Genomic DNA, 12,584 nt, shown 5'->3' on the forward strand with positions numbered 1-12,584 from the left:
TCTATCAAATATGATTTTAAAATTAAATAGTGCAGATAATTGTGTACAATTAATTAAGGGTAGTATTGTTGCAATAGAAAATATTGCTATGTCCTCCGTGAATAATGATATTATGATTGTAGGCCGCGAATATGAAAATGTTGGTTCGTTTTTTAACTTTCCTTGCAATTCATCAATTTTAAATATTTTTAAAGCCAATAATTTAGGACCACTCAGATGTTGGAAATTAACAGATATATCTAAAAAAATGGTTAGGTTGCCCATTAAACAATCAGATGACGACAAATCCATGCTTATTCTACCTTTTGTACATTTACAGAAATAATATTTTAAAAAGTAATAATTTATTAATTTTTTTTTTTTTATATGTATTGTCTCTGTCTCACAAATGCTTTTTAAGTGTTGGTCTATAACAGAGGTAATAAATGCAAGTATACAATAGCCAATAAAATTACCTATAATATCCTTTTACCAGTATTTATATTTTGTATCCTGCTTTTATTCTTCTTTAGTTAGGTATTTACTTTTTAATATAATGTACATCAGGGTAATTAATAATATAATAAGTGTAAATATGTAATTGTTATACCTACGCCTCTATCCTTAGAAAAATAATTAAGATAATTAATACTTGTTTATATTAATATAAAGTGCCTGGAATGTTGTATCATTTACCCAAAGCAACTTAATACAACATGTGCCTTCAATATGGTGTCAAACACAAGATAATATGGTTACTAAATGTTGGTTTCCATACACTAAATTGGAGTTTCCTAAATCCAAGGTTCACTTCAGCAACAAACATATTATGAAAATGATCACAGAGTCGTACGAGCCTAACGATGTTGATGGGTCTTGGTTTGATGTCAAGAAATTAGCTGGACCATTAGGTATAATATGTAGACAATAAGTACCAATAACATAACTAAGTAAAAATATAATATAAACTATAGTAAAATTATATTTAGATAAAGAAATATTAGCAAGAAATGTATCAAAAACTTTGTCATCTCAATCCGAATCAGACAATACTGACCAGTCAGCTAAAGATGATGAAAGTGATGATAGTTATACTAAAACAAAAGTGGCTGGCAGGAGAAGAAAACCAAAAAAACAATTTTCCCCCGAACAGAGTCAAAAACGCTGTAAAGTGATTGAGTCATCAAGCATACCACCAATACCTGTTCCTCCTAAAATACCAATCAATTCATCTGGTAAGTATTTTAGATATTAATTCTTTCTATTACTAATAAAATGCCTTAATTAAGTAAATAATATATATTATTCTAGTTTTTATTGAGTCATCTAGCAACAATGATGAAAATGTGAGTTATTCATACTTAAGTATAGTTAAGTTTAAGTACTAGTTTAAGTATTAAATATTACTGTATAATATACTATAATATAATATAATATATATAATAATTTTTTTTTTTTTTTACTTACATTGACCAATCAATGCATACATTGCCATACCAACAAATTTTAGGAACTTCTTTAAAAAAATTTTTTTTTTAATTAAATAAAAAAAAATCAATGATAATTATTTTGTATCTATTTCTTTATTAATAATTTCAGGATAATGGACATAATAATAACAGTTTTAATGATAATGATTTATTATCAGAAATAACTTCAGACATAAATTCTTTTTTGACAAGTGTTTCGGCTAATGATTTTGTAATAGAAGATGATAATAACATGTCTGTTGAGATTCAAACACAAGGTATACATTGTTATAATTGTTTTTAATTTAAATACCTATTCAAAGTTAAAATTCTATGTAGAAATGGCAATAATTCAACCTAACTGCAGTTATGTATCATCTCCGGTCACTCCAGAGATTGAAAATGAAGGTAAAATTATTGATATTTGATTTCTATATACTATTTAATACTTAATATATATAGAAGAAGATATGGAAACCAAAACCAAAATAAATTGTGGTTTTGATTTTGGTTTTTAAAAAATGTTTTTTATTATTTATAATTTATGTATATATTAATATTTTGTTTGTTTATAGAAAACAATATAGGTTCACCCTCTCCATCACATGAAAGCTATAATAACCATAATATAGAATCACAAACACAAAATATAAGTAAATAATAATACTATTATTATTATTAAAATATTAAATATTCTGAATACATTTTATTTATTACATTAAATTTCAGTGAATGATTCCAGAAACTTAACTAATGATATCGCTGAACTAAAAAAAATTATTGAAGAACAAACAAAAGAATTTAAAAAAAGAGACGAAAATGTAATGCTACAATTGTTGATGTTAGTCAGATCTAATAGCAAAATTTGTGAAGCTGTCCAAAATATTGACAAAAAAGTAGGATACATGATGAAAGCTGATACTAGGACACGAGCATTAGCATTGCCTTCACCTAATCTTCCTACACCATTTCTCAACCTTTTACCAACTCAATCAATTGAGAATGTAACTGTTGTTGAAAATATGCTTTCAAATATAGATGATGGATTCGCAAATAAAGAAAAATTGGTACGATTAAATAAAATAAATTAATGAATATAATTAATAATATTATTAAAGAATCAAATTATTAATTTTGTTTCAGAAGTCTCATATACTTATGAAAGTAGGCAGTTCAATGTCATTCAGTGCATCAATAAGGAATGCAATTGCTTGTTGCTTTGACAAAGATGTATTAAAACTATATAGTTATAAAGGCAAGACAAAATAAAGTTTATTAGTCTGAATCTATTTGATGTAATTTATGGTGAGTGAATATATAAGTGATATTTTACACTTTTTATTTAATTTTTACTACATTTATATATTTAGAAAATCCACCTGATCATATCTATTTATAATGTTATACCTATATAATATTATATAGGGTGATTAGACAGATTGATAATATATATAATCTGTTTTTTGGAATTTTTAAATATACTTAAAGAAAATATTTTGTATTACTTGAGTGTCCTAGCATCATATAGATGATAGAACTTATACCTATTTTCAAATTAGAACTTCTATTTTACATTGTAAATTTAAAATTACGTATAATGGATCATTTTTTTAAAGATATTAACAAACCATAATCAAAATTCAAACAAGTAATAGTATCTGAGTCATTTAGTTTTTCCTACTTAGGATAATTTTCACATCATAAAGAGTTTGAAAGATATTATAATATGGAGACTATAACAAGTTGAGAATTGTAGTCATTCTATCAGCATTTAAAATTTTTAAAAATAGTCCAAATATATATCTAGATATACAAGTGCATATATATATTATCTATTTTTTAAAAACATTTTCAAGGACTTATTTTTAGTGCCTATAGCAAAAATTTAAATATAATTAAAAACTACTTATTGAAATTTTGAAATAGGTACCTTTACATTAGAAAAATGTTCCATTAAATAATTTATACCGAAATGGTGCGTTCCTTATAAGTATAATATAGTATAAAAAATCTCAAGATTTTAAAAAATGGTTTTCAATTTCAAGTAACTAAGAATGTATTTAAAAATTCCAAAAAAAAAAGGAATTTGAATAAATTCCTTTCAGTAAAATTGAGGGTTAACATGCTTGGTAAATCATTATATATTTAAATAATAATATAATTATATTTAGAAGCATTATCTGGTTTTCGACTTACACCTGAGGATGAAAGACATTTTCACCAAGTTGCGGATAACTATATTCGACATGCGGCAATAGAAAAAAAGGAAGAAATCCCCAATCCAAAACAATGAATTGAACAAATTTTTGAGTATTTATTTCCCTAAATATAATATACATTTTAAAATTAAAATATAACGAGTCGTTAAAATACTTTTTTTATTTTTACATAATTAAATGATTTATGTTTATAATTTATTAGGTATATACTAATATAATATCACTTTCTTGAACAATTTTGTAATTATTCTTTTATAACATTATCATCATCATTTTATACCTATAGTATAATATTATATACAATATATTTTTATAATAATATATCATTATAATATAGTATTAAGTATTTTATTAAATACATAAGTAAATTTTTTATATATTTATATAAGTGTATATATATATTATTATATACCTATGTTCTCTTACATGATTTTGTATTCCTTTAGGTTTTAATAATTTATACCTATATCTTTAAATATTGTTATACTAAAGGTACTATTTTATTGTTTTATTATAATTAAAAATACTTTTATACTTACATATTTTTTTTTATGATTAATTTATTTTATAATATTACTACGGCTTTATAGTATGTTATACAATTTTTTTTTCAAATTTTTTGTATGGAATTTATATTGTAGGTATACTATATTTCGTTTTTAATAAAATAACAGTTATTATAAATTGATTATATATAGATCTTTATTTTTTTACTAATAAATGAATAACTGGCATATATAATCTATAACTATATATAAGTTGAATGAGCACTATTTATAAGTACTGCAGTATTTTAACTATCCTAAGCTCCGTTAATTCACAGTATATATACACAAAGTATGAACTCACACATGCATCGTTTTTGCACTGAACCTTTCATCCGTCTATGAACCGACCGGATCACTGTTTACGAACAATAAATATATTCTGAATATACACCGTGTATAATTAACACCATAACATGGTCATTGCACTGACACATACTACCTAAAAGCACGGTGCTTTTCCCAAAATGACTAATGTAAATTCCGTATTCAAATTCTCGAAAACACAGTGCATTGAACCAATTTTTCACAGTGCCTTGAACAATAAGTTCTATACATGATTTGACACAATTACTGAACCTAAATTGCTATTCGGGAATATAAGCAAAAATATATTAATTAGTCTTTGAAATATTTTATTTTCGTGCCATTACATAATATTATTATTATTGAACTATTGAAGTAGTTCTATTTCTGTATACCAGTATACCTGTATTGTTTTGGGCAGTATTATATTTTAATCTAGTATGTCTGTAATCTGAGAATATTTCAAGATTAAGTTACTTACTAGTTATTACCACTATAATTATTATATTATACGCTATATTATATTATTATAAATTGTAATGTATATTATCACAAAAGTAAGTAAAAATGGTGCTTTATTGTTTAGTTATTAATAATAGTTTATTTCAAAATTAACATTTTATAAACTTAGTCAATATATTTTTTAGTTTCATAACAAATAACAAAGTGTAACAAATAATTTATTTTACAATAGTGATAGTTGCTTAAAAATTAAACTCAATACAATAATATTTTGAAACAAAGTATTTCCTTACAGTAATTTTTTCACTGGTGTTTAAAGTGGATTAGTTTAGTAAATAACCTTCTTACTCTTTGGTCTATTTCATTTGAAGTTGTGTTAATATGATGGATTCTTATGGTTATAAATGTTTTAAGTATTAACCTAATCATATGTATCAAATGGTTATTGAGCAGTTCTTGATCCATAAAGTGGTTTGTTAAATTTAAAAAATATTTATCTATACATAACATTGATATTGATTTTAATACCAAATAGTCAATACTTATGTGGTTAGATTTTTTGGAATATTCTCTGACTGTACGTTCTGCAACCTGACATATACTAACTACATCAGCATTGGCCATTGTAAGACCACCTCTATTTTTTTTATTCAGTAATAGTGAATTTGTTTCATGTGATTTTATTTCTTTAGCACAAACTTCACACTGAATACGCTTCAAAATGGATCTCACCACAAATCCAGCGATATACCCCACCACATCTTTAATATAATTGGAATTTTGGTATACTGTTAATAGTTCATCTTCATCTTCTACAATATGTTGACTCCCAGCTGCACATAATAAATCAAGTACCATATCTTGATCTTTGGTTGGTGACTTTTTTTTTAAACTTGATATTTTTAGTATACTTGTACCATCTTGTGCAAGACAATTAGCACTTGTGCTTGATTTGATTTCAGCATGTACTAGAAGTGCTTTATATGCAGCTTCAAACTGAGTTACCGTCGGATTATTATTGAAGCCTCCTTTAGCTCTTATAGCAGAAAAAAAAATCTCCACATGGTCTTGGCTGAACTTGTAGCTTAAAATAAATTTAAGATAACCACCATTAATAAGATCGTAAGTTAAATTTATTAAAGATTTAAGGCATAATATTAATCCTTCGAATCCTGTTCTTCTATTTGATTGTAATAATAATATTACAGTTACTACATTATTTGACTTATTATCAAGACATTGTAATTTTTCTATGTACACTATTCCTTCATTCATGAATTGTATAATTGATTGTTTATTGTTTTCATTAATAGGTTTGTTGTATGAGTTTTTACTTAGAAAATTCCTAGTATTCAGTACATCAAATATATTATTCATTAAACGGCAAAATTTAACTGTTGCTTCTGCTCCTTGAAACTCGGGTAGCTTCAAATCATTCATACAATATTCAATCGCATCTGCAACACTATTACTGAAGGTTTGTACAGCTAACCGGACACGCATTTTTTCTTTGGTATAATTGATATGTTGTGATCTAATTTTTGTAGCTAAATGTAATCCTGTTTTATTTTGTATATTAACAAGTGCATTAAAATATGACCATTTGATTTGCTGTCCTTCATTATCCAATAAAAATCCCCAATCTCCTAGAGTATTTCTACATAATTTAAGCATGTGACAAGGGTCTAAAATAAGGTGTACTTTTTCGTTGGTTTCAGGATGATCAAAAGAACTTTGTAAGTATGGATAATGTATATTAGCACCCAATACCTTTGCCATGGCTATGTTACTGGAAGCTCCATCAAATGTTAGTGACTTGATTAAAATACCTGTTGGATGTAATTGTGATAAACATGTTCTTATTATATTAGCTTTTTCTTCTGCAGATAAACCATTAATAAGATAATAGCCAACTGCTATTTTCCAATGTGCATTATATGCCACAACCATAATTACTAATGCATCCTTGGCATATGGCAAATTATCAATTTCATTTAAGCTACCCGGACCGTAATCAATGAAACCCTGGTAACGTGATCCAGTCCAGTGAATATTTTCTTTTATACATATTTCATCTAACATTAGTCCTCCAATTAATTGTTTTCCACTTTCTTGAAATTCTTGAACTTTAATTTGTATAGCTCTTAATGATTCTGATGTCAATCCTGGACGGACATCTACTGTTGCATACCACTTTCTAATTGTACTTGGATGTGGTAAAGATTTGTTGAATATATTACGAACATAATCATAAGCATTCGGGGAATAAAAATGTAATGTTAGAGCAAATTTCCGTAATTCTGGACTGATGGTTTTAGATGACAGACTTAGTTGACGCATGAGGAGATGCTTTTCTTCTTCTGTTGTTGCACACTATAGTAAGTAAATACATTGATATTAATTCATAGCTTAATCATAAAATATTATAAGGAGACAGTGACGTGGCGAACTAAAAATTTTCCAGAGGCAAATTACAAATATCCCAAGTATTAATGCATAATAATGTATTAATATAATATAACCAATTATATTTCAAAAAGTTATTGACTACTTATTGAGAATATCATATTATAATATATAATGTATATAACCTAACCTAACCGTTCTCCACGCCATGCCACTGTAAGGAGATAGTATCATGAAGGTTGTATAAATAAATAAATGTGAATCTCATAGGTTTTTTTTATATTTTAATTTTTTATTGTAAGCACACCAACAGAATAGTTAAATAAGGTAAAACTTAGTTTTTGTTGTCTTGAAACATACCAAATTTAGCTTAAATAAATTTGCTATGTTGTATATTTTTGAGATGAAGATAGGTAGATGAAGGTTGAAGGTTGAAGGTTTTAGTTTTAAGTTACCGTCAAAATATTGGAACAATTGGCTGTAATTTTGCTATCGACTTGTAAACTATCAATTAATGTATTTAATGTCCTTATTTTAGCTTGCAATCTATGATTTTTTTGTCTAAACAATCTTTCGGTATTGGCTTTTTTTCTAAGGTTTTTTTATAAACAGTCCAAAACATTTTCCTCTTTCTAGGGGTTTCCAAATCTTCCTCTTCATAATCTCCCAAGTAACGAAATAGTTTTCTTCTCCTAAAAATTTTCATTTTTTAGTACATAAAAAATTTGTATAAAAACAATTGAAAAAAAAATATAATACTTTTGTGGAGGTGTTTTTGTTGAGGTTGATGAATTCATACTAATATTATTTTCTTCGTGTTGCTGTTGTACAACTGAGTTTTCAAGATCCACTTTAGAATTATTTGATATTTCTGACAATAATATACCATCTTCTACAAAATCATTGACTCCAGTGTTCACTATAACTAAAAAATTGTTGCATATTATTTACTCGATTATTTACAATAATTGAAAATACATAATATTGGATTCAATATTAATTTTACCATCGCTATCATTTGAATCAAATATAGTTCCGTCACTGTCGTTGTCTTTTGAATGATGAAGTACCTCGAAATCTAATTTAAAATATTTATATTGTGTCTTAGTAAAATATAATTAACTAACATTGCAGGTTCCTAATTTCAGTAATTTGTTCTCACCTTCAAGTAAAGATCTACGAATGATTGTTGATTTTGGGATAGCATTCATTTTCAGCTTCTTGTTCCCCAAAGCATTAGTTTGATAATCACCTATATCAAAATGTTTGCTACATACAACAGAATGCTGGGATGGCACAAACCAACTTTCATTATTAATGGCTAATAACCATTTGCTTTTCAACTCTTCATTTGTAGGAAACCTATATGGATTAAAAGGTAATTTATTTATGAACTTAGATATAATAAGTGTATCATTTTTAATTATAATGTAAACCTTACTTATATTACAGGTAGTACTTACTTGTGGAACTTTATGTCAGAATTCTTGGAATGTTTGGTTTTACAGCTTCTCACAGAGCACATAAGAACTATTTTAATTTTAAAATTTAAACTTTATAACTCAAAACATAAGTTTTAACCATAAAAACAAAATGCTATAACGCGGGGAATGATTTTAAAATGTTATCATTCGTTGGTTGTCGTTATCATTAAAAAAATATATAAATATTCAAGGACGATAAAATATTTTGGTTGGAATGTCTTTAGAAATTCCAACATAAGTCTGTCTCTCTCGCACATATCTTTGACTCAACCAAATACACTACTGGGATATGATATGCGCGGTCCATTCTTTTATAGGTCTATGGGAATAACTCCCCTGGTAGACGGAGTGTGGCACCATAAACCAGTTCAGCGGGAGAGGCGTTGATTCCCTGCTTGACGGTGTTACGTAGTGCCAGCAGTACTATGGGCAAACGCTCAGACCACCGCGGCGACTCCTGCGCCGTTAGCGCTGCTTTCAATGTTCGGTGGAAACGTTCCACCATCCCGTTCGCCTGGGGGTGGTAAGGTGATGTGCGGATGTGGTTGATGCCGAAGGTGCTGACGAGCGACCTAAGGAGGTCTGACTCGAATTGTCGGCCTTGGTCAGTGGTGACTGTGTCGGGAACTCCAAAACGAGCGACCCACTGTGTGACGAGCGTGGTTGCGACCGTATGCGCGGACATGTCAACAAGGGGCCATGCCTCTGGCCAACGCGTGAAACGGTCGACGCATGTAAGCATGTATTTTGCGTTGTTTGATGTCGGTAGCGGCCCGACCAGGTCGATGTGGATGTGTCCAAAACGACGATCTGGGGTGGCAAAAGGCGTGAGTGGCGAGACGGTGTGTTTGTGTACCTTTGATTTCTGACATTTCTCGCATGATCTGGTCCATAGCCGTATATCGCAATCCATGCCTGGCCAGCAGAAACGGTTCTTAATGAGTCGGGCCGTCGCCGCGGTGCCACCGTGGGCCTGACCATGTAGTGCCGAAAACGTGTTCCGCCTGTGTATCGTTGGTACAAAAAGTCTCGACCGGTCGTTGGTCTTGTCAAAATACACGGGACCGCTCGGAGTTTTTCGTGCGTCTAATACCAGTGATGTAGGTGTGTTGCCTGACAATATTCCTTGTAACTCGGTGTCATTTGCCTGGTCTATTGCCCACTGGTTGAGGTCTGGCGAGTCCTGGTGAAGTTCCGCCAATTCGAGGCGCGACAGTGCGTCCGGGACCACGTTACTTTCGCCGCTGACGTGCTCGACATCGTGTAGGAATTGCGACAGGAAAGCAATGTGCCGTGCCTGGCGGTCGAGCAGTTTTTCAGCTTTTTGCGTGAACATGAACACGAGCGGGCGGTGATTGGTGCGGAGCGTAGTGTGCCTTCCTTCGATGGAGTGCATGAAATGTTGCGTAGCGAGGTAGGCGGCCAAGAGTTCTCGGTCGTATGTGCTGTACCTTGCTAGTGTAGCGGAAAGCTTACGCGAGAAAAAACCAAGCGGTTGCCACGTTCCCCCGTGTTCCTGTTCCAGGGCCGCTCCGACAGCGACGTTTGACGCGTCCGTGCATAACCGTAGTCGTGCGTTGGGCGACGGATGCGCTAAGCGTAGTGTGTCAGCTAGTGCTTCACGACACGAACAGAACGCTGTACGTGATGTTTCAGTCCAGGAAAGGGGACCGTCGCGTTTTTTAACTTGTGCCGATAGCGCGTACAGCGGGGTTTGTAGAGCGGCGGCCTTCGTGATGAAACGGTGATAAAAATTGAGTGATCCCAGGAAACGCTGCAGCTCTTTCTTGGTTTTAGGTTGCGGCCACTGACGAATGGCTGTGACATTTTCCGGGTTGGAACGCGAACCCTGAGCATCGACGACATGCCCCAGGAAGATAAGCGACGGAACTGCGAACACGCACTTGGCCGGGTTAATGGCGATACCGTACTTTTCGAAACGCTCGAGGACAGAGCGAACATGGCCATTGTGTTCGGTTCGGCTTGCCGACGCAACGAGTACATCGTCGACATAGGCGAAGACAAAATCGAGACCGTTGAGTACCGAGTTCACGAGCCGCTGAAACGTCTGCGCGGCGTTGCGTAGGCCGAAGCACATAACAGGAAATTCGAAAAGCCCAAACGGCGTCGTGACCGCCGTTTTGTGGATGTCAGCTGTCGCGATAGGCACCTGATGGTACGCGCGGATGAGGTCAAGCTTGGTGAAAATGGTTCACCCCGCGAGGTTGGCCGTGAAGTCTTGCAAATACGGCAGCGGGTAGCGATCCGGGGTGGTAACGTTGTTGAGGCGACGGTAATCTCCGCAAGGTCGAAATGTACCGTCTTTTTTGGATACCAGTAGCAGTGGGCTTGCCCAGGAGCTTGACGACGGGCGACAAATGCCTTGCTCCTGCATGTGATCGAACTCACGGCGGGCTGCGACGAGCCTGTCTGGTGGTAGTCGACGCGGGCGGGCAAATAACGGCGGGCCGGTGGTCGGTAAAACGTGTTCGACGTCGTGGAGAAATTTCTCAGGGACTGGAAACTCGCGGGTGACGTTCGGAAAGTCTTGCAGTATCTCGACCCAGTCAGGTGTGCGTGCAGCCGAGAGAAACAGGGCGTTTGTAGTCGGGGTGCGCGTAGTTTTTGTTGATTGCTGGTTGACCGGATTGACCAGGCGGTTGCGCCTGATGTCAACGAGGAGGCCGAAGTAATGGAGGAAATCTGCTCCAATAATGGCGTTAGTGACTTTGGCCATCTCGAAAGTCCAGGTAAACGGCCGCGCGAGCCCGAAATCTAGGACGAGAGTCTTCGGTCCGAATGTTTCTATGAGAGTGCCGTTGGCGGCGGTGAGTGTGATGTTTGATTGTTGTTGGCGGCTGCGGTCGTAAGGAATGACCGATATCTCGGCGCCGGTGTCGACGAGAAACAACCTGCCTGTGCGCTGATCGCTGATGTGGGCCCGCATTGAGGAGACCACAGCACGAAGGGCGGGTGCCTTGGCTGCGGTAGCTAGTTTTCCGCTTGCGACCGTGAGTCGCGCGGTTTGTCGTCTGTGGCCTCGTAGATGCAGGGTGACCGACACTTTTTTGCGTTCTTTCCGAACTTGGAGTGATAGAAACACATCTCCGAGTTCTGTGACGCGGCGTGACGCGAGGGCGGGTACCGGCGCGAGGTGCTGCTGTCCGCGCAAGTGTTGCTTTCATCCGGGAGGTGTTGCATGCGAGCGACGACGGTTTGCATTTGCTGCGTTAGTGAGCGTACTGCGTTCGCGAGTTCCGAGAGGCGGTCGTCGGGGACGGAAACGGCGTCCACTCGCTGTGCGCTGCAGACCTCCGTGACCCGATCAGCACGGGCGGCGAGGGCGTCCGTAGGTTCGTCAATTCTCGATATTATTGCCAGCACGTTGGTGGGCAGTTTCTGTAGCCAAAACTCTTTGAGCGCGACTTCTCAGAGATCTTTCGGGGCGGCGTTGCGCATGTCCCTGAGCAGTTGAGAGGGTCGGCGGTCGCCGATGCCTCCAGGGAGAACAATCTCGCGGAAACACGTGGATCGAGGGACGCCAAAAACGTCGATAAGGCGGCAGCGGATTCCGTCGTACGTAGCTGAGGACCCGAGCAGGTCGGCGACGGCGCGAATGCCCTCTTCATCGAGCGCGGTTAGCACGTGATTGACACGTGTGTTGTTTGCCGAAATGCGATGACATGCGAAGGTTGCCTCTGCGTGGATGAACCA

At 34.4% G+C, this 12,584-nt stretch overlaps 2 protein-coding genes across 2 annotated transcripts; one reads left to right on the plus strand and one right to left on the minus strand.

Moving 5' to 3' along the window:
- The first annotated feature begins 356 nt into the window (after nt 1–356).
- LOC111040352 (uncharacterized SDCCAG3 family protein-like) lies at nt 357–3,803 on the plus strand. Its single transcript, XM_022324269.1, has 9 exons — nt 357–890; nt 969–1,214; nt 1,291–1,325; nt 1,579–1,726; nt 1,788–1,856; nt 2,024–2,101; nt 2,178–2,515; nt 2,592–2,753; nt 3,620–3,803. The coding sequence occupies exons 1-8, from the start codon at nt 731–733 to the stop codon at nt 2,715–2,717; spliced, it is 1,200 nt and encodes a 399-aa protein (XP_022179961.1). The 5' UTR covers nt 357–730; the 3' UTR covers nt 2,718–2,753; nt 3,620–3,803.
- A 3,858-nt stretch (nt 3,804–7,661) lies between these two features.
- On the minus strand, nt 7,662–8,975 carry LOC111038943. Its single transcript, XM_022322246.1, has 4 exons — nt 8,549–8,975; nt 8,393–8,464; nt 8,146–8,311; nt 7,662–8,078 (listed from the first exon to the last, which is right to left on the minus strand). Exons 1-4 carry the CDS (start codon nt 8,595–8,597, stop codon nt 7,916–7,918), a joined length of 450 nt encoding a protein of 149 aa, XP_022177938.1. The 5' UTR covers nt 8,598–8,975; the 3' UTR covers nt 7,662–7,915.
- Between the last annotated feature and the right edge of the window lie 3,609 nt (nt 8,976–12,584).

This window comes from Myzus persicae, unplaced genomic scaffold (genome assembly GCF_001856785.1).
Source record: "Myzus persicae strain clone G006 unplaced genomic scaffold, MPER_G0061.0, whole genome shotgun sequence".
Lineage (NCBI taxonomy): Eukaryota > Metazoa > Arthropoda > Insecta > Hemiptera > Aphididae > Myzus > Myzus persicae.

What these genes read in the sequence shown, in the direction of transcription:
- LOC111038943 (XM_022322246.1), bottom strand. Translation starts at nt 8,597, where the DNA reads ATGAATGCTATCCCAAAATCAACAATCATTCGTAGATCTTTACTTGAA. An exon ending in TGATTCAAATGATAGCGATG is followed by an intron (nt 8,312 to 8,392) that starts GTAAAATTAATA and finishes ACAATTTTTTAG; the next exon opens with TTATAGTGAACACTGGAGTC. An exon ending in ACAAAAACACCTCCACAAAA is followed by an intron (nt 8,079 to 8,145) that starts GTATTATATTTT and finishes GAAAATTTTTAG; the next exon opens with GAGAAGAAAACTATTTCGTT.
- LOC111040352 (XM_022324269.1), top strand. Translation starts at nt 731, where the DNA reads ATGGTTACTAAATGTTGGTTTCCATACACTAAATTGGAGTTTCCTAAA. An exon ending in CTAGCAACAATGATGAAAAT is followed by an intron (nt 1,326 to 1,578) that starts GTGAGTTATTCA and finishes TAATAATTTCAG; the next exon opens with GATAATGGACATAATAATAA. An exon ending in ATCACAAACACAAAATATAA is followed by an intron (nt 2,102 to 2,177) that starts GTAAATAATAAT and finishes ATTAAATTTCAG; the next exon opens with TGAATGATTCCAGAAACTTA.